Source organism: Pleurodeles waltl, chromosome 10 (genome assembly GCF_031143425.1).
Source record: "Pleurodeles waltl isolate 20211129_DDA chromosome 10, aPleWal1.hap1.20221129, whole genome shotgun sequence".
Taxonomy (NCBI): Eukaryota; Metazoa; Chordata; class Amphibia; order Caudata; family Salamandridae; genus Pleurodeles; species Pleurodeles waltl.
The window spans coordinates 177397341-177424299 of NC_090449.1; the positions used below are offsets into that span (position 1 = coordinate 177397341).

General features: G+C 44.6%; 1 protein-coding gene across 1 annotated transcript in view; it reads left to right on the forward strand.

Annotated features, from left to right (window-relative positions):
- BAIAP2L1 (BAR/IMD domain containing adaptor protein 2 like 1) overlaps nt 1–26959 on the forward strand; it is a 517223-nt gene that overhangs the window by 119640 nt on the left and 370624 nt on the right. The window contains exons 2-5 of the mRNA XM_069210135.1: nt 10143–10218; nt 12268–12354; nt 22757–22818; nt 22892–22963. Of these exons, the coding sequence (XP_069066236.1) occupies nt 10143–10218; nt 12268–12354; nt 22757–22818; nt 22892–22963 (297 nt within the window). The remainder of the gene's footprint in view (nt 1–10142; nt 10219–12267; nt 12355–22756; nt 22819–22891; nt 22964–26959) is intronic.

The following is a 26959-nucleotide window of genomic DNA, read 5'->3' on the forward strand; positions in this document are numbered from 1 at the left end:
CGCTGGCACATGAGGGCTCTTCAGTGGTGCCTCCGAAGGCAGTGGTCTCAACACAGAGGGGATCTAGAGGGTACTGTCAAGATCTCCAGAGATGCTGCTGTGGATTTGAAGTGGTGGATTGCAAGCAACAATCTTTCACAAGGAAAACCGTTCCAGCAGTCGCCACCAGTGGCCACAGTCATAACGGATGCTTCCACTCTAGGGTGGGGAGCTCATCTGGGGGATCTGGAGATCAAAGGTCTTTGGTCTCCAGAGGAACAGATGTTTCACATCAATCTGTTAGAGTTACGGGCTGTACGTCTGGCTCTCAAGGCCTTCCTCCCTTCCCTTCGTGGTCAGTCGGTACAGGTCCTAACGGACAATACTACCACGATGTGGTACATAAACAAGCAGGGAGGAGTGGGGTCGTACCTTCTCTGCAGAGAAGCTCTTCGACTATGGTCCTGGGCAAAGGACCATCGGATTTGCTTGATAGCAAACCATCTGGCCGGAGTCTTGAACGTGCGTGCGGACAGTCTCAGTCGCCACTTCTCGGCAGACCACGAGTGGCGTCTCCATCCAGATCAAGTCCGTTTAATCTTCCAGAAGTGGGGGTTTCCTCGGGTAGATCTGTTCGCCACTCGAGAGAACGCGCATTGTCCGTTGTTCTGCAGCCTTCAGTATCCGATGCAGGAAGCATTGGGGGACGCGTTTCAAATGACCTGGTGCGGCCAGTTGCTTTACGCGTTTCCTCCCATACCCTTGATTCCTCGAGTATTGAGGAAGATTCGCCAAGACCGGGCTCTAGTAATCGTAATAGCTCCGGATTGGCCAAGGAGGGTGTGGTACTCCGACCTTCTCCAACTCTCAACGTGCCCGCCGCTCCGTCTCCCTTTCAGGGCAGACCTCCTCTCGCAGTCGCAGGGGCAGGTTCTACACCCCAACCTCCAGAGTCTGCACCTACATGCCTGGAGATTGAACGGGGCAACCTGAGTTCCTTCTCTCTCCCGCCTGAGGTAGTGGATGTTATATTAGCGGCCAGGCGACACTCCACTAAATCTATCTACGCTAATAGGTGGTCTAAATTTGTTGCGTGGTGTGGAGAGAGGCAGATTGATCCTTTACAAGCTCATCTATCGGACGTTTTGTCTTTTGCTCTATCTCTGGCGCAGAAAGGTTGTGCAGTGGCTACCATTAAAGGTTATTTATCGGCCTTGTCAGCCTTCATATGTCTTCCAGACCAACCATCTTTATTTAAATCCCCTATTGTTATCAGATTCTTGAAAGGTCTTCTAAATCAATATCCTCCAAAGCCATTCGTTATGCCGCAATGGGATTTGTCCTTAGTCCTGACTTTCCTTATGGGGTCCCCTTTTGAACCTATGCATTCTTGCCCCTTAAGGTATTTGTTTTTAAAAACAGTCTTCCTGATAGCTATAACATCAGCAAGGAGAGTGAGTGAGTTGCAGGCCTTATCAGTAAAACCCCCTTATACAACTTTTTATGGGGATAAGGTGGTGTTGAGGACCAAGGCTGCTTTCCTCCCGAAGGTTGTTTCACCCTTCCATTTGGCTCAGGCAATTACTTTGTCCACGTTCTATCCTCCGCCTCATCCTTCCAAAGAGGAAGAAAGACTGCACCGTCTGGATCCAAAGAGAGCGTTGAGCTTCTTTATCGATAGAACAAAGGATTTCAGGCTGGAGGATCAGCTGTTTATTGGATACGTGGGCAAGAGGAGAGGAAAGGCAGTCCACAAGAGAACACTATCCAGGTGGGTTGTTCTTTGCATTAAAATATGTTACTCTTTGGCAAAGAAGGATCCTCCTGAGGGCATTAGAGCTCATTCCACCAGAGCTAAGTCGGCCACTTCGGCCTTAGCCAGAGGTGTTCCTGTGGTCGACATCTGCAAGGCCGCAACTTGGTCGTCCCTTCACACTTTTGCAAAACATTACTGTTTAGATTCTGAGGTTAGAAGGGACGGCCATTTTGCACGGTCAGTGCTGCAGGATTTCTTGGTTTGACCATTTAGGCACCCACCGCCGGGCGTGGTACTGCTTTGGGACTCTATTCATGAGGTGAGGAATCCACAGGTAGTTGTATCCATCAGAAGAACGAGTTACTTACCTTCGGTAACGACTTTTCTGGTGGATACATTAGCTACCTGTGGATTCCTCACGGTCCCACCCGCCTCCCCGTTGCCTTTATGGTCTTGCCAAGTAATCCTTGAGTGCGCTCCTCTTGATCTTTGAGGGTGCAATAGATGTATATATATAATATATTTATATATATATATGGGTATATGTGTATATATCTTTATGTATATACTTGGTGTGTGTATATATTTTTAAAAGAAAGAGTTTTATATATATATATATATATGTACATAAAAAAGATTTACAGTTATTCATACAATGTGGTGTATTTTTACAATATAATGGATGTTGCTTTGTTCTTTCATTGCATTGCCTGGTTGTTCTCATGCACGTAAAAAATGATTGGTACTGACGTCCGCACGTCGTCGAGGACCTCTTATTGCCTGTATGACGTCAGACGGCGTCGCGTGCGAGACAGTGACGTCCTCGTCGACGTGCAGAGACTAGTAAGAAGATTTCCGTAGAATGCTGGCGCCATGGGAGTATTCATGAGGTGAGGAATCCACAGGTAGCTAATGTATCCACCAGAAAAGTCGTTACCGAAGGTAAGTAACTCGTTCTTCTAGACTATTCCCTTCTGTAACCCTTCTTTACATTACTAAATCCAACCAGCAGACTCACATGTCCACCGCTCGAATTAACAACTTATGTTTCCTTATAGTAATCTACTACTAATCCATTTTGAGTTCTGAAGTAGTGTGCTGCTTGCCGGAGAGTACTTCAGCGCCTCATCAGGGGAAGCAAGCGCTATATCTACAGTTGCAATTAGGTGTATTTTCTTACACCATATACTACAAGCTCACTGAAAAGTTAGGTAGGCCAGTTGAGAGCCAGTTTTTATTGCGTTTTGGAAGTATGAACACTTGTACCTGGACAGCAGTTTCTCAGTTTATAGAGTTGAACACAAAAAAGGATGGCCATGCAAAAAGCAACACTTTCTCACAAATTTGATGTCACTGGCCCAAGGTGCCATAAAATATACACATGCCTCAATATTATCTGAAGAGAAGACTACTACTAGTATTAATGAAAATGGATGTTGTTCTGGCAGGAAATTGTAGAAGGTTAGGAGCATATCTCATTATGTAAACTAGAAGGCACAAAGGTCTCTGGGATCCACAAAAAATATTTGACATGCCTGAAGGGATGAGGACTGCTGGGCAACACGAGAGAAGTTAATTTGTCTTGAGGTGCCAAGGCAGCAGTTTACCAAGCACTTCTTATCTCACACCAACAAATGTGAAGAGTGCCCCTCTATCCAGGGTCTAAGATACAAACTGACTAATGCTCACCCGTCTGGTGCTTGTACGACATTGAGAGCGTTCAAGAGCCTAAGTGTTGGTTGGATCATGACCCCCAGTTAACATTATAGTTTTATTTGACATAGCAGGAGTAGATGGAATTTGGGCCTCTTCAGTTTGTGGTTTCTACTCAGATTGCCAGCCTTGATTGGTCTTCGACATCTCTTTTCTTTCATGTTCCGTATTCGTGCAGCAGTAGACAGTATTAAAAAAAAAACAAATAAAATAAAATGGAACAAGGCAACTGCTTTTGTCATCAATTCCCATTCTTGCCCATTTGGTATGCTTTTTCTCATTTAACAGTATCTTTGTTTGCCACATGCTGCTGTATAGATTACTGGACTTCTCTGATCAATTCCCTTTTTGGTGTAGAGGCACACAGCATCCCCCACTGCCCCTGTGTGTTTAAGCAGGTTATTCCTTATTATAGTTTGCATGTCTATAACTTATATACCCTCACCAATCACACTGCCAGGTGTTGTGTCCCAGTATACAATAGCCATACCTCGGTGGTCATCACGCACAGCACAAGAAAAGTTCCAATGTAGCCCCAAAACAAAATCACTACCCTCCCAACAACACACCACACATAGTGTGGCTTGCTTTCCGTGTGGGTAAGCTCATCAGCACCTCACATAGAGGTAATAAGTGCATTACAAATGCTGTAATACAGTATAGGTCCACCTCCAAGATACTCCTAAAAAGTGTTGCCTAAAGTCTTAATTCACAGTCTGTGAAGGTGGGTGACGTTTCATTTTGTTGCCTGGTCTTTTATTTTATCTCCCAGTCTAACCCTGGATGCATGAATACCGTGTAAAACGGTTGCCTTGTATACAAGGCTTATTGGCACAAACGGCCTTCCCCAAAAAAATGGTGCTCCCACACTTCATGTTTAACATAATTGTGTGCACAACGGTGCTCCACTTGGTGACAGAACAATTATTTTTATGGAAACAAATTTTAGAGGTGGATTACTGGGAGTCCCTGGAACGAGATTGCTAAGAACATTGGACCCCAGCATTTGGGCCAATCGAATTTATATTGGGTACAGGAACTGGAATTTGTACTATTTGCATTCAAATAAAATTCACAGAAACTTTTATGAACAAGCGAATAATATCGGATTGAGGCCTGATCTTAACAATTTGACCTCCCTTTTCCCCCATTTCACAGTCGTTAGCCACATCGATTTGAACTGTGCAAGATTTAGTACTGCTCTAACCCACCAAGGTCTCTCTATTTTCTCTGCATTTTGGCCATTTGTGTATTGTTTCCGTTGACACCAAAAGGTTGAGCTGTAATTGGCTCATGTCTTGATTGTGCTCAGGTTTGGCAATTTAGTGCTTTACCAAAAACCATTTGAAACAACATTTACTATGTTTTTTTTAGTTACATGGGTTACCCCTGAAACCAACTAAGGGTGATATGTACAACTTGATCCTCAGTCCTACCAAAAGCCAGTTACCTTCTGCTTTCTAATTGGTTATCTTTCTCAGTGTAAACAATTTGCTCACACACCTCTATTTTTCTAATTGTCTATTTTCAGATCTAGACTTTAGCACCAAAAGTTAACACTGGGAAAGTATCATAAAATAGGTGTTATGTACTGAATTGTTTCACCAGTACTAGAAGGCACTCTGATTCAGAGTCCCCTTTACACAAGCAACACATCTCCTTTCTTTCTAAAGAGGTTCACAAGTCATCCCTTCATCATTCTCCATATTGAAGTTAGTATACAAGTTAAGTCTTTAGACTACTTTTCTGTACCAGGCTGCTAGACACAACCCTGCTTCTGATTACTAGTACCACTTTCACCTTAAATCATTTAGGGGGTCATTCTGACCCCCGCGGGCAGCGGGAGCCGCCCGCCTGGAGGGAGCCGCCATATGGCCGCTCCGCGGTCGAAAGACCGCGGAGGCCATTCTGGCTTTCCCGCATGGCTGGCGGGCGACCGCCAGAAGGCCGCCCGCCAGCCCAGCGGGAAACCCCTCCCCACGAGGAAGCCGGCTCCGAATGGAGCCGGCGGAGTGGGAATGTGCGACGGGTGCAGTGGCACTCGTCGCGTATTTCAGTGTCTGCAGAGCAGACACTGAAATACAAAGTGGGGCCCTCTTACGGGGGCCCCACAACACCCCATACCGCCATCCTGTTCCTGGCGGGCGACCCGCCAGGAACAGGATGGCGGTATGGGGTGTCAGAATCCCCATGGCGGCGCAGCAAGCTGCGCCGCCATGGAGGATTCTGCAGGACAGCGGAAAACCGGCGGGAGACCGCCGGTTTTCCTGTTCTGACCGCGGCTGAACCGCCGCGGTCAGAATGTCCTGAGGAGCACCGCCAGCCTGTTGGCGGTGCTCCCGCATCCCCGGCCCCGGCGGTCGGAATGACCCCCTTAATCTTTAATCCATTTGTATCATGGTTGCGAAACAACTGCTACTGTCTAATGGAGTAAGATAATGTCATCAGTACACTGGAGAGCAGAGATTTGTCCTCTGCCTAGATAAAAAAAGAAAATTATTTTCAAAGTCAACCCTTTTCTAAATCCAATATGTATAAATTGAGAATGAGTGATGTGATTTACATCCCTGATTTACTCCAGCATAACTTTTCAGAAACGTCCCTGTTTCTTTATTTAATGGCGTAACCAATCTTAACAGCCTAATACCTATAGCCCACTGTGTAACGGGTTCCGAATTGTGAAGCTGCCTGTCCTATCAAGTACTCACTTTATTAAAATACAAAAGCAAACATTGTGTGACAGTGCTAGTCCCAGGGCAAATTCCTGGCGTTGAAAGCCAAAACCACCACATTATTAATTGTAGAGGCAGATTTCCAAACTCCAGACTGAAATGTGGGGATTCAATTTGATTTCATGATCCAGTATCTCAAATGAGAATAATACCCACTTAGCATCAACATGGTTAGTTGGAATAACACAAACTAAATGCAAGAACCTAGTGCAAGACCCAGGCCTTTTAAATCCTGTAAATAGGATTGACTTTTTCTGTTCCATTGGTAATATAAATGTCTTGGACATGTTTGTAGATGAAGCAGCAATAATATCCTGTACCAAATCTTCTACACTTTCAGTGCTGCAGTAAACACTTTAGGTGATACGGTTTAAATGTTGTTATAATAAATCATCTTACATCCAATACTTGACCACAACATTAGATATTTCTGAGCTGAGTTAATGGTCATTAATATCCATTTAATGTAAGAGTTTCTGAATTTCTTATGATTTCCTCATAAATATCCCCATTCGTTTCATAGAAGACTATCTTTCCAAAGAGAACAATGTCCTTCGCTATAATAATGTTTTCTGAAACTGTCTGCTGGTTCCCATTAAATGTTCGTTTTCAGTTTTATATTTTGCTTTGGAATCCTAATTTCTGAAAGAGGACAAGCATAGTCTTGAGCTTTCAACCACATCCCCAGTGGTTTTACTTGTATTTCAATCAAGTTACTTTTTTAACACCCTCAGGCTGTCGCCACAGAATTTCAGACCACCTACCAACTTTAAATTAATGTTTATTGGGGCTTTGTAAATGGGCAGCTGATCTTCAGTAAGGTACTTCACTAAAGTAATGCTTGTGAATTATTATTGTCTGGGGATCTTAAAGAAATGTGAACTAGATTTTTAGATTTAGCTGTTTGTGCCATCTTCCAACTTAACAATTGTCACGCTGTTTGGTCATCTATTTTGTACTGATATTCTTTACCTAAATTCAGCCTAATGTACTCAGTGCTGATAATCATCTCTTTCAGAGGTCCGACAGAACAGTACTTTGCATAGATACAATAAAATATAATTGTAAAATAGTTGCAGTGATCTCTAGTAGAAAAGTGGTGAGCGTCAGGATCCGTTCTCCAACAAGCATTAGATTCTCTTTAAAGGTGGAGTGAAGTGAATGTTTCCTAATTTCATTCTAAAATTGCCAAGAGAGTTTAACTTATATCAAGATGTAGTGCTTTCACCAACTGTGAATAAAGAACCTCACTGTGAATAAAGAACCTTGATGTTTCCTTGCACTCTGGAAAACATAGGCTGTTTGAGCCACCGGCTGTTTTCAAAGTACCTATGGTAGCTCAAAACTGATTCAGTTTAATCAAAACTTAGACTTATACCAATACAGTGAGGGGAGCATTGATTGTCGTCCAGAAGCTCTTTCAAAGCCCAGGTATATGTCAGGCAACAATCTGGACCACACCTCCTACAGACAGCATTTTATTTGGAAATCTTTTTTCGGACCCATCTTGTCTTGTGCAATTCCCAAATAGTTGTGAAGAAAGTAAGGTAAGAACTAATATTACCAGATAACATGCATCAGGTGCTTTGCTGCCGTGCACCTGTGCTGTCCACCCAGCCATCACACAACACGAAAATCCTATAAATAATTGAGAGATCGATTTATTGTACCACTTAGGTTGTATGTCTTCTGCATAGAATCTGTAGTGCAGATGTTTAAATGAGTCTTTATGGTTGTTTTTGTGAGTGTGTTTCAAAAATATTTTGAAATATGCTGGAGGGTTCAGCAGCCCACAATATACGAAATTGATTGCAGTATAATCGGCTGGATTGCCATTGGTTACTGATGCAATTAGTAAAGAACACTGTTGATGCAGCGTGTAATTTACACTAATCTGAGATGCAGGAAGGATTAACAGCTGTACAAATTTTGCAGTTGCCGATTATGTTTTTTTTTAACAGGGGGGCATTTATAGGTCTTGTTACAGATGGCTTTGGCGGTTGTCACAATGACGTTTTGCTACTAATTCTAAAATATGCATACTATAGTGTTAGAAGAATATTGCTCTATACTCTAATGCTATTGGCTCTTTACTGAATCATATAGACTTCTGTAGAGTACTTCAATTATAGTGCATGTAGGACGATTACATCAGGAAACGCTCAGCCCTCACACATTCAGTTCTTTAGCTCTTACGTTCATTGTGAACAGAAACGAATCCTTTTTAAGGAATTTTAGCGCAGGAGGTTTTCATTCATGTTTCGTCAGAGTTCAAACGCGAGCCTACTCTTAAAATGGGGCGTTTGTTTTTTCATATTTATTCAGAAGTGATCTGTGGCCAGAATAGCCGCCCATTCTCACGAGATCTCGGCTGTTGCTGGACCACATCTTCCTTCTTACTGTGGATCTTCCCCCACAAGCCTCGCTGCTAGTGCAGCAGCATCAAAGCATTGGGAATGTGCTAGCATTGCAGGGGATGCTAGGTACACTAAAATAATATGCAGCAGCCAGTTGTGCCTTCTGTTCACTCAAGAAGATAATTTTCTCTTTTTTCATTTCTCGCTCAAGATCCCAGCTTCGTTTATACTCATCCTTTTGGTGCTTGGGTGGCATTTCATCTCCTAAGCTATAGCAGTAAGATGCACTAAAAGTCATTCCATTTGCTTGTTTCCTCAATACAAACTGCTCCCTTCTCTTTAACTCTCTGTCACCGTTACCCCATTACTCCAGTCACCATTATCACTTCCACTACCATGACCGCCATTACCACCACATTATAATTACAATCATCACAATTACCGCCACCCTATTTCCATTACCACCACCATCTCTATCAGTACCACCCTCGCCGTTAACACCCGTGTCTTTACTATCACATTACCATACTACCAAAACCATCACAGTTACTACCACTATTATCACCACACCGTTAATACCACTGTTACTATCATCATTACCCTGTCACATTACCACAACAAACACCAACACCACCCCCCAGACAACATTCATTCTCAACACCATTAACACCATCCCTACCACCACCATTCCATCAAATCCACCACCATTTCTAACACCACTGTTGACACCATTGTATTTACTACCACTACCTTTATCGCTACTATATTGCAGTTACTACCATTGCTACTAAGAAAATTAAATTGGCACCACCACCATTATCACTACCATCACAATAACCATTGCTAACACTGCTACCGTTACCCCCACACTACTACTCCCACCAGCATTCCCACCACCAGCACTACTGCTAGCATCACCAAATCCATTACTCCTGCCATTACTAGGACTTCTGTTACCACCATTTCGACTACTGTAACACTTGGCAATGCCTGTTTTTGAATACTTTACCACAGAAAAGCAAGACATGTTGGCTTTCCTAAGGCTTATTAATTTTGCGCACTAAGGCCCATATTTATACTTTTGTAGCGCCACATTTGCTCTGTTTTTGACGCAAAAAAGGCCACAAACCTTGAAAATATAAATCTATTTTGCAAGTTTGCGCCGCTTTTGCGACAAAAAATTATGCAAATGCAGCACTAAAAAAGTATAAATATGGGCCTATATTTGGTACTGAAACTGTGCCAACAGTAGATCTTGCAGTACTGGGCATTTTTCAGGAACATAACCAAATTGTTGTGAGTTGCTAGACTGTCTAAAACTTGGCAAACACACACCAGTGACATCTTAAAAGCCTTTCATACTAGACGCAAGTGGATTATTTAAGTGCCATAGCTAAAATAATCTTGAAGAGAGAGTGCTGTACAGAACTAAATTAGCTAAAGCTATTTATTGGCATTAGGAAGCATTGCCTCAATTCGAGTATGCATTTTTAGTATATTCGCTAGGCACACGTTGGAAACATTTTATGAAATGTGGGAAACTGAAAAGCAATGCTCAAGTTATAAATATTCAATAAAATACTTGTCATTTTTGTCTTCCACCAGAATGTAATGGAACAGTTTAATCCAGGATTGCGGAATTTAGTTGTTCTGGGAAAGGTCTACGAAAAATCTGTAACTGGTAGGTTTTCAAGTTAACTATTGCTTCAAAAGTGGTGGCAAATAATTGTGTGTTTTATAGTTTACTGACATTTTGCAAGATTTTGGCACCAAATCTGTCTACAATGTGTGGTAACATTGCTTTGCCTTTTGTCATATATTTTGGCTCATCGATCCCTACCTCACTCTATTTAAAGGCCTTCATGAGATTTGGCACTTTTCAGTTCTTCCGGAGTTCAGATGCTGTGAGGGTTTTTGTTGAGTCTGAACTATTTAAAAAAGCTCTCTTCATAACATTGGTACTGCTCTTCTGCTCCTTCGATTTGTTAGATATTGAATAGATTTATCAAATGTAAGCCAACAAGCCCTCCAAAAGTGTAAATTTAATAAATTCTCTAAACCTACCCTCGCATCACCACACACCATGTTTCCCTAAAGACTTTTTGGGGGAGGAGTGCCCTCACCAAGAACGTCTTTATGGGGAGTATACATCCACAGTAGGTGGCCATATCTGTTTTACTGTCACTGGGCACATTTCACCTACAATGCGTATAGTCTGAACATGGCCAGTGGTTTTTTACTGTCACGTCACATTTCTTCAAGAAAATACTAGAAGCTGTGTCATTTTTCATCTCAGAGAAGTCCTGGTTTTCATTCTCTATTGATTCTTGAAGGAAAACAAAATCAGAACGGTGTTTGGAGGAAAATGTGGGACCTTTGGTCTATACCTTCACGACTTCCACCATTCATGACATTCGAATCAGTATATTAAGATAACCTTTCTGAAATTCTACAACATTACAACCTGGGGGTGGACATGTTCACTAGAAAAACGAAATGTTTAATTACACATCTAAAGTATACAGGGATTTTTTTCCCCAAAGGACTGATTTGTTTTCCTAGTCCTCAATATCTATTTCGCAGTCCTCTTCCTGCACGCATGCTTCCTTAACTGGCAACTGTGTTGCAAAACGTTGATGTGAGAAACACACTTTGTTTTTATCTGGCAGCACCAGGGATTATGTTCTTCAGCCTACCCTGTTCTATACAAGGGGCAACACTCAGGGAAAACTGCTTCTAAAACCACTGATGCACGAAGGATTACCTAATATATTTCCATTGTTAATTTAAGGTACAGTATTCCCTTTTGTCAAATGTATGCACCTTCCACAAGAGTTTAGGTAGCTTAGTTTCCTTATCTATTCATGCTAATGTCTGGGAAACGTGCAGAATGACTGTGTGAGCCACATGCGTTTTGCAAACACCATTATTGCAATATTTCTCATGAAACAATGCTTGCTTCGACCAATTAATCAAAAGAACCTTGTTTCTCAATTTTTTTTCTTTCTCCAAGTTTCCTTTTTTATTGCCATGAAATCTTATAAATAAAATAGAAAAGAGCAAGGAAGTAGGATTTAAGAAAAGGTGCCATTATGTTGGTTTCTCTACTCCTGGTCCAAAATCCTGTTTTATATGCCAAGTTGTTTTTATAAAGAGAGAATTTATGCAGCTGCATGCCCACCTGGAGTGAAGGAGGCGCATGCATTGCCATTTGAAATTTGTTACTATTTTTTTTTTCTTTCTCGCTCCCTCTTTTTCTCCCCATTCGTCATCCGAGATTTAAGAGGTAGTTCCAAGTCTCACTGCTGCTTGACTAGATAATACATTTTTTCTTAATAGCCCGAACATGAGCCCAAGGGTATTTAGAGCAAGATCAGATTATGTTCTATATATTTCTTTTTTAGGTAGGTTCATATGTAAGTGATTTGGGCAGAATCCAGGTTTCAAACCTGGCTTCCCGGTTCCAAGCTTAGCATCTCTAGCTACGAACCCACATATTGTCCCCTTAGTAGTAGAGGGAAAATCTAAAGATAGGGACTATAGGTAGCTTGGCCACCATAAGGTCAGTTTTGTCTTCCTTAACCTCAGTTTGCAGATTAGAGGCTCCTAACCTTTGTTAGAAGTGACAAACTATTTCTTGTCAAGTTTTGAAGAAGTTATTTATTTTACAGCGTGGTTAAATGAGAAAACTATTACTATATATATGTATTGCATGTTTTATTTATTTTAGCAATGATACAGGCAGGACGAGCCTATTATGATTCTGTTGCAAAGATTGGTGAAATGACTCGTGTATCACCAGTTTCGAAAGAACTGGGTAAGTAATAATATATTTTCTTATTATTTCCAAACATTTTCATTCATTTAAGAATTCTTACTTTTGAGAACAAATAAAGTCTAGTACTATTTCCTTTGGTATCTTAATTATTTTAGTATTTCTGATCATTCATATCAGTATTTAGGTATGTTTGTAGCTAGGCACATTTTACTTTTGAAACAGAATGGTCTTATATTACAGGTTGCTGGGCAGTGTACCTTTGTTTTTTGAACGATTTGTTTGAGAAGAGTATGCATATCAATGCAATACATTAGTCAATCTAAGACAAGACACCTAATCCACTTTTCCATTTTAAAAATTTGTAGCATAACCCCACCTCCTCCCATGCATTCACAGGTCTGCTAAAGGTAGAGATACAAAGACACCCGCCTGCCCCCTTTAATTTGATATTGCTCTATTTCCTTCAGTGTCTCGCATAAAGAAAGTTAGTAGTTCAGGTCTACAGCCTTCAGTCTATGTTGTCCAGTGGGCAAGTTTGAATTACCAAAAGGTGCTCAATCAAGGATGCCAGTTTTGCTAAAACCTTTTACGTTCATCATTTAGTCCATATATTATTATTTCCGTAGCCACCATCACCGTCGCTATAAAGATGAACAGGAATTTGGTACAGTAAAACATATGTTTATGGTCGTGTTGTAATGTGGTTGAATCGTTTAGTAGGTTACACAAGGTTAGCTGGTGCATGGGGGGGTGAATTTCAGAGGTGCGAGTGCAGTCTGTGGAATACCACCCCCTTCCGCATTGCCAGTCAGTCATAGATTGAAAGAGAGCATTGGCTGCTGATTTTATAAGGGATGGGAATAACAGCAGTTTTATTTTCCTATATGTACCGAGGTAACATTTTGATCATTTGGCCATTTTGAATGGAGTATTAAGGAGAGGTTTGTATTCAGTGTTAATCCCAGGAAAAGATTTTGGGAAAGATTGATGGGGTAAATTCCAGTAATTTTAGATTGTCGATTAATTTTGGTCTGAAGTCTTTCATAACCCTAGACAGAAAAGGATGAATACATTTTTTTCAGTTTTAGTGTGAGGCAGTTCTTAAACATCCTGGATCGCAACCTCAGTAAGTTGTCTTGTAATGTTTAAATGTCCTGAGCAGAGTGGGTGTTAAGTTAGATTTGAGTGTTTGATATGCCATTTTTCTTATAGTGGCTCCATGTACAAGTCAAAGAGCGTGGAAGCAAAGATGGAAACTTGAGAGAAGAAAACATATCATAGGAGATGGACTATATATTTTGTTGGCATGCACCTCTGTTTGTGATCAGTTAGAGGTATAGGATCCAAACTATTTGAGGGCTGCACCTTTGAGGCCAAAGCGTGTTTTGAGCTGCACAGACAGTTGGGCTGCCAGTCCATCCTTGTTGTTTGTCAAGGGTGGTAGTTCGAGAAGATCGAGACGTGTCACTGCAATCAAGAATATGGTGAATGTCTTCAAGGATTTTGAATGTGGTGATTTTAATACCATGTGCTGATCTGAATCCTGACTTGTGAACTGCAAGCAGATTACCTTTGTTTATGTAATCTTTTAAGTTGAAGAGAGGCGCACCCTTAAGTGCTTTGCTTAGCCAAGGAAGGGTTGTGACAGGTCGATAATTGGAAAGAACGTTTGAATTGAGGTTGTGTTTCTACAACCGGAGGTGATAGGACTCTATTTTAATGAGTCTGGGAAAATTGATTGGTCAAGCGATGCATTGTCATGCTTTTTTAAAGAGGGGGAAATTGTCACTAATGATGATTGATGGAGTGATGTCATTGAAGTACGAGGATGGTTTGAGGTGTTTGATCCTTTTCATCAGATCTTCTGGGGGGATTGGTTCGAACTCAGCCTGGTCACTGATGTTTTACAAGGTGCTACAAGGATAGGACCGTTGTGGGACATCACATTTTGTGGGTATATGGTATCTTTTCTATCCCCTTGGGTCCGATTAGTTGGGAGATATGGAATTCTCAGAGTAGGATAGGAATTCCTTGCTGTCAAGATTTTGATATGAAACTGCAAGAAACCTTGACCTAACCGAGGAGCTAGGTGTTAAAGCTGCCCATCAGTCGGCACATCTTGTGTTAGTATATGGTATTACTACTTTCTCAGGCCATCATGAGAGGACCCACTGCATTTGCAATGCATGCAAAGTAACCAAGTGGATAATGTTATGTACTGCCTTTGCTGTAGTTTTTCCTCTTGTAGGTCCACCAATATATAACAGTTATCCCTTGTCTTTAAAGTCTGAGGGTGCAAGGTAATGACAAGACCATATCTTTGTTTTAAAGTTTCACTCCTGCATCAGGTTCATTTTAATCAGAAGTGCCATATGAATGTGGCAGACTGGCTTCTGATGGATACAACTACCTGTGGATTCCTCACCTAATGAATTCTCCCATGGCGCCAGCATTCGACGGAAATCTTCTTCCTAGTCTCTGCACCTCGACGAGGACGTCACTCTAGCCCACGCGACGCCGTCTGACGTCATACAGGCAATAAGAGGTCCTCGACGACGTGCCAACGTCAGTTCCCTTTTTTCCGTGCATTCGAAACGGTTATCTTCGAGGGAGCAACTGTTACTTTTGTGGTTACAGTGTATTTTTGCTGCGTAGTCTTTCGCTGTGGTAATAATGTCGCAGAGAAAGTCTGGATTCAAGCCTTGTCGTGAGTGTGGAGGCAAGATGTCAGTGACGGATCCTCATTCCGACTGCCTTTGGTGTTTGAGCTCCGACCACGACGTCTCGACTTGTGATTCATGCCAGCACATGAATCCAAAGGCCCTCAAGGAACGTGAGGCGAAGCTGTTTATGGCGAAATCGAAAAAGGAGAAGCATCACAAGAAGTCTTCTTCGCCAAGACATCGGCGTCATCGAGACTCCCGGCGCCGTAGAGAATCTCGGCGTCATTCAAAGGAGACTCGTTCCAGGTCTTCGGATCGGCGCCGAAGGACATGGGAGATCAGTCCCACGGTTACGCCGCATCCTTCGACGCCGTTGCCCTCTCCGGCGTCTCCGACTTCACCTGGACAGGCGTCGGTGATTGAGGTATTGGAGCCTCAGGTGTTATCTCCGGCGTCGGGGTCGCCTCCGAGACAGGCACCCCAGTATCTGGCTTTTCCCACCCCTGGAGCCGATAGTTCCGCATTCTTTAATGCGATGTATGCCATCTTCCAACAGATGGCTCCAGGGGGTGCTCCGGCTGGGCCTTTGGCCTTTTCATTGGGTGATCCTGCGCCTCTTCGGCCGGCACCCTTTATGCCCTTTCTCCCTTTTGGGAACGTGGGCTCGGCGCCGGTGTCGGCGCCGGTGGCCGCTCCGGTGGCTTCATTGGCCCCGGGGATTTCCATCCCGTCGACGTCGGGATTTCGGCCTGTGACTCCGGTGGGTCCATCTGCTTCGACTGCTCTTTCGCCGGCGCCGAAGTTACCTGTGGCGCCGGACGCGGCGTCGGTGACTTCTGAAGATCGGCGCCGATCTTCGACTTCGGCGGAGGCATTGTCGACTCCGCGTATTGAACAACGGCTTCATTCGAGGAGACGTGCTCTCCGTTTATTAGAAGAGCAGGAGTACCAACGAGCCCTGGAGGAAGGAGAGCTAGAGGACTCGGGTGATGGGCTGCGTGGTCTGGAGTCGGCCAGTGGGCTGGACACTTCCCCTGAGTGGGATCTTTCGTCCCCGGGAGAATATACTGAGGAGGCTGCTTCCTTTCACGCAGTGGTACGGAAGGCAGCTAGTTTTTTGGACCTGCCTTTGCCGGTGGTGGAGGCTAAACAAAACCTTCTAACAGAGGTGCTACATCCGGCCTCAGCTGCGGCGGAGCCTCTTTTGCCATTTAATGACGCTCTGCTGGATCCGGTGTTAGAGGTGTGGAAGAGGCCGGCATCTTCCCCAGCAGTTCACAGAGCCGTGGCCAGGAGGTATCGGCGGCTCCAACTGACCCTGGTTTTCTGTCTAGGCACCCTACGCCGGAGAGCTTGGTGGTGCAGGCCTCCTGTTCATCCAAGTCAGCGCCTGGTTCTTTCCCGACGGTGCCTGGGGACAGAGATTCAAAGAAACTGGAGGCGCAGTCCAAGAAGATTTTTTCGTCCTGCAGTCTGGCGTTGAAGGCCACCAACGCAACCTGTATCCTGGGGAGGTATATTCATGCTCTGATGGATGACATTTCCTCATCATTTACAGAGCTTCCCCAGGGTCTTTTGGATGTTGTTTCAAATGCCCAGGCTGCTGCGACCCAGATTATCCAGACTGGACTGGATACGACCGACTCGGTAGCCAGAGCAATGGGCACAACTGTGGTGGCAAGGAGGCAGGCCTGGCTCCGTAACTCGGGCTTTTCTGCGGATGTACAGTCCACATTGTTGGATCTCCCGTTTGATGGGGACAAACTGTTTGGAGCCAAGGCTGATTCGGCCTTGGAACGTTTTAAGGAGAGCAGGGCCACGGCTAAGTCGTTAGGGCTCCAAGCTCCTTCTTCCACGGCCTCTTCCAGATTTTTCAGGAGGTTTCGTGGATTTGGGCGTGGCTCTTCCTCCTCTTCCTTTCGGGGAAGATATCAGCAACCTGCCTCTTCCCATCCCTATAGATCTTTTAGAGGGAGAGGTAGGGTCCGCACCAGAGGAGCCTCTCAGCAGCACTCTGCCTCTTCCTCATCCTCGGGCGGGGTGCAGCAGGGGAAGCAGCCTTAGGCTTCCACCATTTCCCACTCACTCCTCTCCTGTAGGGGGAAGATTACAGCATTTTCTCACCAAATGGAAGACTGTTACAACGGACACTTGGGTTCTCAGTATTGTGGGAAAAGGCTACACCCTCCCCTTTCGGGAGTTCCCGCCCCTCATCCCGCCCCGCCCTTCTTATTGTTCACAAGAACACCTCCTGTTGCTAGAACAGGAGGTACAAGCCCTCCTTTCAAAGGGCGCGGTGGAGTTGGTCCCAGAGCAGGAAAGGGGTCGAGTATGTTACTCAAGGTATTTCCTGATTCCCAAGAAGGATGGTCGTTTGAGACCAATCCTGGACCTGAGGATCTTGAATTGGTTCCTCAAGCAGGAAAAGTTCAAGATGCTGACCCTAGCACAGGTGCTTTTGGCGTTGAACAAGGAAGACTGGATGGTGTCTGTCGACTTGCAGGATGTTTACTTTCATATCCCGATACTCAAGTCACACAGGAAGTATCTCCGGTTTGTGGTGGGATCGCAGCACTATCAGTTTGCGGTCCTTCCGTTTGGTCTTACTTCAGCACCTCGAGTCTTCACGAAGGTGATGTCGGTGGTTGCGGCAGAACTCAGAAGGAAGGGGATAGCAGTATTCCCTTACTTGGACGACTGGTTGATCAAAGCCAAGTCCCCGGAGCTTGTGTCGCATCATCTGCAGTCAACAACCCAGCTGTTGTTCGACCTGGATTTTTCGGTGAACGAGCCCAAATCTCACCTAGAGCCCTCTCAGCGCCTCCTGTTCATAGGGGCAGTACTGGATACAACATTGGGTCGGGCCTTTCCTCCGCCTCAGCGGATTCAAGATATTCAGGATTTGGTTCCAATGTTTCGAAATGAAGCGGTAGTTCCAGTCCTCAAGGTCCTTCGTCTGCTCGGTCTGTTTGCCTCCTGCATTCTGTTGGTCACGCATGCTCGCTGGCACATGAGGGCTCTTCAGTGGTGCCTCCGAAGGCAGTGGTCTCAACACAAAGGGGATCTAGAGAGTACTGTCAAGATCTCCAGAGATGCTGCTGTGGATTTGAAGTGGTGGATTGCAAGCAACAATCTTTCACAAGGAAAGCCGTTCCAGCAGTCGCCACCAGTGGCCACAGTCATAACGGATGCTTCCACTCTAGGGTGGGGAGCTCATCTGGGGGATCTGGAGATCAAAGGCCTTTGGTCTCCAGAGGAACAGATGTTTCACATCAATCTGTTAGAGTTACGGGCTGTACGTCTGGCTCTCAAGGCCTTCCTCCCTTCCCTTCGTGGTCAGTCGGTACAGGTCCTAACGGACAATACTACCACGATGTGGTACATAAACAAGCAGGGAGGAGTGGGGTCGTACCTTCTCTGCAGAGAAGCTCTTCGACGATGGTCCTGGGCAAAGGACCATCAGATTTGCTTGATAGCAAACCATCTGGCCGGAGTCTTGAACGTGCGTGCGGACAGTCTCAGTCGCCAATTCTCGGCAGACCACGAGTGGCGTCTCCATCCAGATCAAGTCCGTTTAATCTTCCGGAGGTGGGGGTTTCCTCGGGTAGATCTGTTTGCCACTCGAGAGAACGCGCATTGTCCGTTATTCTGCAGCCTCCAGTATCCGATGCAGGGAGCGTTGGGGGATGCGTTTCAAATAACCTGGTGCGGCCAGTTGCTTTACGCGTTTCCTCCCATACCCTTGATTCCTCGAGTATTGAGGAAGATTCGCCAGGACCGGGCTCTAGTCATCCTAATAGCTCCGGATTGGCCAAGGAGGGTATGGTACTCCGACCTTCTCCAACTCTCAATGTGCCCTCCGCTCCGTCTCCCTTTCAGGGCAGACCTCCTCTCGCAGTCGCAGGGGCAGGTTTTACACCCCAACCTCCAGAGTCTGCACCTACATGCCTGGAGATTGAACGGGGCAACCTGAGTTCCTTCTCTCTCCCGCCTGAGGTAGTGGATGTTATATTAGCGGCCAGGCGACACTCCACTAAATCTATCTACGCTAATAGATGGTCTAAATTTGTTACGTGGTGTGGAGAGAGGCAGATTGATCCTTTGCATGCTCATCTATCAGACGTTTTGTCTTTTGCTCTGTCTCTAGCGCAGAAAGGTTGTGCAGTGGCTACCATTAAGGGTTATTTATCGGCCTTGTCAGCCTTCATATGTCTTCCAGACCAACCATCTTTATTTAAATCCCCTATTGTTATCAGATTCTTGAAAGGTCTTCTAAATAAATATCCTCCAAAGCCATTTGTTATGCCGCAATGGGATTTGTCCTTGGTCCTGACTTTCCTTATGGGGTCCCCTTTTGAACCTATGCATTCTTGCCCCTTAAGGTATTTGGTTTTAAAAACAGTCTTCCTGATAGCTATAACATCAGCAAGGAGAGTGAGTGAGTTGCAGGCCTTATCAGTAAAGCCCCCTTATACAACTTTTTATGGGGATAAGGTGGTGTTGAGGACCAAGGCTGCTTTCCTCCCGAAGGTTGTTTCACCTTTCCATTTGGCTCAGGCAATTACTTTGTCCACGTTCTATCCTCCGCCTCATCCTTCCAAAGAGGAAGAAAGACTGCACCGTCTGGACCCAAAGAGGGCGTTGAGCTTCTTTATTGATAGAACAAAGGATTTCAGGCTGGAGGATCAGCTGTTTATTGGATACGTGGGCAAGAGGAGAGGAAAGGCAGTCCACAAGAGAACACTATCCAGGTGGGTTGTTCTTTGCATTAAAATCTGTTACTCTTTGGCAAAGAAGGATCCTCCTGAGGGCATTAGAGCTCATTCCACCAGAGCTAAGTCGGCCACTTCGGCCTTAGCCAGAGGGTTTCTTGTGGTCGACATCTGCAAGGCCGCAACTTGGTCGTCCCTTCACACTTTTGCAAAACATTACTGTTTGGATTCTGAGGTTAGAAGGGACGGCCATTTTGCACGGTCAGTGCTGCAGGATTTCTTGGTTTGACCATTTAGGCACCCACCGCCGGGCGTGGTACTGCTTTGGGACTCTATTCATTAGGTGAGGAATCCACAGGTAGTTGTATCCATCAGAAGAACGAGTTACTTACCTTCGGTAACGACTTTTCTGGTGGATACATTAGCTACCTGTGGATTCCTCACGGTCCCACCCGTCTCCCCGTTGCCTTTCTGGTCTTACCAAGTAATCCTTGAGTGCGCTCCTCTTGGTCTTCGAGGGTGCAATAGATGTTGTATATAATATATTTATATATGTATATATGTATATATCTTTGTGTATATACTTGATGCGTATATATATTTTAAAAAGAGAGAGTTATATATATATAAAAGATTTACAGTTATTCATGCAATGTTGTGTATTTTTACAATGTTATGGGATGTTGCCTTGCTCTTTCATTGCATTGCCTGGTTGTTCTCATGCACGTAAAAAATGATTGGTACTGACGTCGGCACGTCGTCGAGGACCTCTTATTGCCTGTATGACGTCAGACGGCGTCACGTGGGCTAGAGTGACGTCCTCGTCGACGTGCAGAGACTAGGAAGAAGATTTCCGTCGAATGCTGGCGCCATGGGAGAATTCATTAGGTGAGGAATCCACAGGTAGCTAATGTATCCACCAGAAAAGTCGTTACCGAAGGTAAGTAACTCGTTCTTCTTGCACATTGTGGAGATCGCTTCATATCTTGAGAATTCCACCTCTGTAAGCATGACCTTGCTTCAACATTCCTGTATCTATATATATTAGATGTGTAAAATAAGGTATTCTCCAGGTGGATATAATTTGCTATACATTAAGGGGTCACAGAGCTATACTCTGGATTCAGACAGAGGTTCCAGTGTTCCCTAAACACTGTAGATATCTATCAAATCTGCTTGCACAAGAACTGCTGGTCTCTTATATTTGTTGTGGAAATAACTTGCTTTATCCAATGAGATTTTCGCCTTTTTCGTCTATCTCCATCTTGGCAACTCCTCCTTGTAGATCGAGGCTGATTATAGTACTCAACAGCTGTGTGACAATTCTGAGGTTCACGTTATGCCATTGTATACAGGGCAGTTTTTCAGCTATTGCCTCAGATTTTCCATAAAAATGCGGCACAGACGTTAGGTTTAATGGATTTTATATTTTCTTGGCAAGCTACCTACCAACATTTTAGCCTCTCTTTGTAAGAACTCTTGTTACATCTTGCTTCCGTGGTGCCCTAAGCCTTTGTGATCACTGTCCAACCTGCTAGCTGCACCGTAGTGATGCTCTCCTCTACTCTTTATTATGGTTATACATGTGCTTGGAACAATGAGTGCTGCTCTGATTTAATATAATCACGACCTTTATTTCCGTGCTATGCGTGAGATGCATCGTACAACTGATGTCATGTCAGATTGCATTTTTTGTCATTTGTGCATTAGCATGGTCCTTGGTAGGGAAGAGCACGTTGCTTGTGTCACTTGTTGGTCGCTTTGTAAGCATCTCTTCTGATATTAATTAAAATGTGCAGCACGGACCTAGCACTATCTTCTGCCGTTTGTAATTAACTTTAAGTTAGTTTAATACCGGGTTCCATCATGTCTCTGTGATGTCCATATTTGGTGTTGTATAGACGGGTATGCTGTTTAAAAATGTATTCATTGTTGGTGTATGTGTGTGTTTTTTATCCGTACATCGTGCAACTTTGAGTGTGAGTGGCGTGTAAGTAAGTGCCTCTGTCACAATTGAAATTAGGAAAAAGTTTAGGTTCCATAAAGAAAAATGTGACCAACTTTAGGGCAGATTTTCGAATACGTTTTTTTTTCAGAAGGTATTCCCTACTCCATATATGATTTCTGCAAAATGTATACATCACATAATGCTATGAAAGTGACATTTATATTAAGTTTGTATTATTCTCCTAAGTTTGTTGCTGGTGTCAAATGTGTCCAAAAATAAGTCCAATAAGACCTTTTTTCTGAAGCGAAACATGCTTCCCAAAGTGGCACATCATGTTATCCACAGTGGATTTCAGCTCCGTGATGTTCTAGAATGTACGTTTTTGAAAAATCAAGGTCACTAACTAAACCATGAATGGAACTTTTAAATCAATATTATTTTTTTGGTAGCGTTGCTAAGTGAGAATCTGGCAGTCAGTTTAAATTCAGTGAACCTTTCTTTGTTCCTCATTTCGGCGCTCTGCTCTTGACCTGTACTAAGTTACTATTATATTTTAGATCTACTTAAGCGTGAAGGTCCAATTTATTTTTGTTAAGACCGCTAACAGCATGAATAATGGCTTGTATTACAGGACTGTTTTCATGCATGGCTCATAAAACTGTGCTTTAGAAAAATGGTTTCGTTTATAGCTTAGTGTAGATGTTAGATGATTGTTCAGGATATACACGTGAGGCTGACCTCGCAGAGGCACGCCTTTAAAAGTTTGCATGGTACAATTAGACCAACTATTATATAACTCACAATTTATTTTTGGTGTCTATCCAGCTAATTCAAAGTCTGCTAGTTGTTGCTAGTTTTATTGGGCCACCTGCTAATAAAATGATCCACTTGTACAATGCTTAAGCGTTCGGAAGCGTTCAAACTCCTCAGAAGGTAGAGGTGCAAAGCAACATTCATGAGAGATACCATTGCGCCCTTTTTTTCCATCGCCAGACCACTACCCCTGATCCCCGTCTGTCTTTTGTGTTTCCTAGCAAAGGTATACGAAGTGTTTAAACTTCATCCAATCTAACACCAGTCTACTCACCGTCTTTTAATATTTTTCTTTTTTTTTTCAGGCCATGTCCTCATAGACATTTCAGATGCACACAGGAAGTTGAATGACTACCTAGAAGACAGTGTATGTATAGTATTTTTTATTAGTTGTTTGCTCTGCTGCGTCTTCCGTACTTAGTGTGTCATTTTCTTTTTAGTTTAGAAAATTCCATAAAGAAATTATATCGGAGCTTGAAAAGAAGACTGAGCAAGATGTCAAATATATGAACGTGAGTCCTTATTTACAGTTAGCATACCAATACAATTCAAATTTCAAATTATGAATTAACCATTGATGAGACTAAGCAAATTAAGTAGTGAATCGACCGAAACGGGACTTAATGTTGATCCTTCTTGTACAAGCTACTTACAAAATTCAGAACGTAGTTCATTTTTTAAGAAATAAAAAATTATGTTTAATGGTTTTTTAAAGTATGGTAAACCTTGAAGTGATTATTAACAGCAGTACCTGAATACGAGCTGGCACTTTCATAAGCTTTTCTCAAGTTGAAAAATTGGAGTCCAACTATTTCTTTTGATTGAACTTCTTAGAGTTGTGCAGGAGAGACTGACCTCTGAAAACATATGTGATCCAAGCCCGGCTTCAAGACAGATGCTGAATTCAGCATACATGGCCTCCAGGTCATTTGAGCTGGTACTTGCACCACCTATGGGTTGCAGAAACTAGAATTTCAGTACACATTCCGTTACTGCAGTCATTGGTGTGTGGACTGCACAGTATGGTGCATGAGTACTTGCAATAATGATCAAACAAGGTTGAATGACTTGGTGTTCTGCTAAGGGACGTAATTAGCCATTGGAACATTAATGTACTTTTTAGGTCTCTGCTCTAGACTGCGTACATTGTCTCAAGAGACCTGTTGTATGTACTTTGTACGCTTCAGCCCACCCATAGGCTTGCGGTTTGCTGGCTCCCACGTTCGTTATTCCTTCTCCCTATTTGTCCATGGTTTGCATCCGTCATGCCTCTTACCATCTTTAGCTCTCCCCGAGAGCAGGGACCAAGTACTATGCATACACAGTAGCCTTTTTAGGAAATGTTTTTTAGACTATTTTTTTTATTTGGTTTAACGGCAGTCTAGACACTGCTCATGCTTTTGGCAGCTGCTCACTTTTGCTTTTATGAGCACTGAAACTGTTCCAGCATGCTGGCCTGATGTTGATGCTGGTGAGCGCATTGACAGCAGTCTGTTGTTTATATTTCCCCGTATTTATGCACACATGGTTTTGGGCGTTTTGCGTTACACTTGCACTAAGCCAGACTTGTCGTACTACACAACATGCCGCACAGGTCAGTTAGACAGAACTTCTGTCAGTTACACTTTTGATGTGTGCTACAAATATATATATGCCCGCATTCTGATGGATACAACTACCTGTGGATTCCTCACCTAATGAATTTTCCCCCATGCGCCAGCATCCAACGGAAATTTTCTTCCAGCTCTGCACGTCGACAAGGCCGTCACAATTGCTCGACTCCCATGCGACATCGTCTGACGTCATCCAGGCAATAAGAGGTCCTCGTCGGCGTGCAGATGTCAGTTCCCTTTTTTCCATGCCTTCGAGTAATGGTTATTTCTTCGAGGCTCCAGAGAGCTATGTCTCAGCCATTTAAATCGGTTTTTAAACCCTGTAGGGAGTGCAGTGGCCGAATGTCGGTGACAGACCCACACGAAAATTGCTTGTGGTGTTTGAGTTCTGACCACGAAGTCGAGCTGTGCTGTTTATGCCAGCGTATGAATCCAAAAGCACTCAAGGAGCGAGAGGCCAAGTTATTCTTGGCGAAATCAAAGAAGGAGAGATATCACCATCGTAGGTCTTCCTCTAAATCTTCAAAGTCGCACAGACGTCATCGAGACTCCCGGCTCCGGCATGGATCACGATGTCTGTCGAGTAAGGACCGATCTCGCTCGAGGTCGCCATCAGCTCAACGCCGTAAGACATGGGAGGTTAGTCCGAAGGTAACACCTCCGCCTCAGACGACTCCTATTTCTCCTACATCTGTCTATGAGGTCGATCCTCATCAGGATCCGGCGTTTTCACCGGCGCAGACAGAGATGCCCGAACCGACGCCGGTGTCACCTCAGGCGCCAACTCCACAGGGATATCCGGCATTCCCGGCGCCAGGTACAGACCCTTCCGCATTTCTAAATGTAATGTTTAGCATTTTTGCCAACATGGCTCCGGGAGGTGGCCGGTCTGGACCTTCAGGTCCTTTGGCATATGACATGGGTGTTCCGGTTCCGTACAGACAGACACCCTTCATGTCTTTGCTTCCCACGGGAAGTGCTGGCTTGGCGCCGGTACCGATGGTGTCACCTAGAAGGCCTGTGACGCCGATGACGTCTGCTGCCCCGGCGCCGATGAGTTCACCACAACCTCAGTCAACGCTGAAGAAGCCTACTCGCCGATGGATCCAGCGTCGGATGGATCTGAGGATCGATGCCGACCAAGGTCTCTGGCGTCAGCAAGCGCCTTATCGACGTCGAGAATTGAGGCCAGGTTGCGCTCCAGGAGATTGGCTCTGAGGCTGCTTGAGGAGCAGGAATAAAAGAGACAGTTCTTGGAAGAGGGTGAGATCGCTGAGCCCCTGGGAGACCTACAGGGCTTGGACACTGCCAGTGGGTTGGACACGTCCCCGGAGTGAGACTTAGCATCTCCTGGGGAGTACACCAAAGAGGCTGCATCTTTCCATTCGGTGGTGAGGAAGGCGTGGGATTTTCTTGACCTTCCTCTTCCAGCTGGTGATAAAAAACTAACATTCTCACTGAAATGTTGCACCCTGATGTGGCAGAGCCACTTCTTCCATTTAATGAGGCACTCGTAGACCTGATAATGGAGGTGTGGAAGAAGCCTGTGACTTCGACAGCAGTGAATAGGTCTGTGGTGAGGATGTGTCGGGTGGCTCCTGGGGATCCAGGTTTCTTGTCAAAACATTTAACTCCTGAGAGCTTGGTGGTGCAGGCCTCATGTTCCTCCCTCACAGCTCCAGGATCTTTTCCTTGGGTCCCTTCGGACAGGGAATCCAAGAGAATGGACCAATCTGCAAAAAAGGCATTCTCTTCATGCAGCATGGCCCTGAAATCAACGAATGCAACCTGTATCTTGGGCAGGTACATCTATGCCCTGATGGATGAGGCCAAGACGACACATCCTGGATTGTCTCAGGAGGTTCTGAACCTTTTGACGGACGCTCAGGCGGCGGCAACTCTGGTCATCCAATCTGGACTTGACACATCTGATTCCGTGGCCAGATCAATGGGCACGTCCATAGGAACAAGAAGGCATGCCTGGCTACGATCTTCAGGCTTCTCTCCTGATGTGCAGTCAACCCTACTTGACTTACCCTTTGATGGGGATAAACTTTTTGGGACAAAGGCTGACTCTGCCTTGGAGCGGTTCATGGAGAGTAGGGCCACTGCAAAGTCATTAGGCTTGCAGGCCTCCGTCTCCACTCCCTCACGAGCATTCAGGGGGTTTGGGCGTGGCTCTTCCTTTCGAGGGAGATTTCAGCAGACAGGCCAGCAGACTGCCTCAACTCACCCCTATAGATCATATAGGGGAAGGGGTAGGGTTCGTATCCGAGGGGCCACCCAGAAGCACTCTGCCTCTTCCTCTTCCTCCAGAGGGGTGCAGCAGGGAAAGCAGCCTTAGTCCTCCATCAATCCCTTCGCATGCATCTCCTGTAGGGGGGGAGATTATTGCAGTTTCTCCACAAGTGGGAGTCAATAACATCGGACTCCTGGGTCACCGATATTGTGGGGAAAGGCTATACTCTTCCCTTTTGGGAGTTTTCCCCTCTCATCCCTCTCCGCCCATCCTTCTGTTCGGAAGACCATCTTCTTTTATTACAACAGGAGGTTCTAGTCTTTTTGTCGAAAGGTGCAGTAGAGTTGGTTCCAGAACAGGAGAGGGGTCAGGGCTGTTATTCAAGATATTTCCTGATCCCCAAAAAGGATGGTCGGTTGAGGCCAATCCTGGACCTGAGGATTTTGAATTGGTTCCTCAAGCAGGAAAAGTTCAAAATGCTGACCCTAGCACAGGTGCTTTTGGCGTTGAACGAAGGGGATTGGATGGTGTCTGTCGACTTGCAGGATGCTTACTTTCATATCCCGATTCTCAAGTCGCACAGGAAGTATCTCTGGTTTGTGGTGGGATCGCAACACTATCAGTTTGCGGTCCTTCCGTTTGGTCTTACTTCAGCA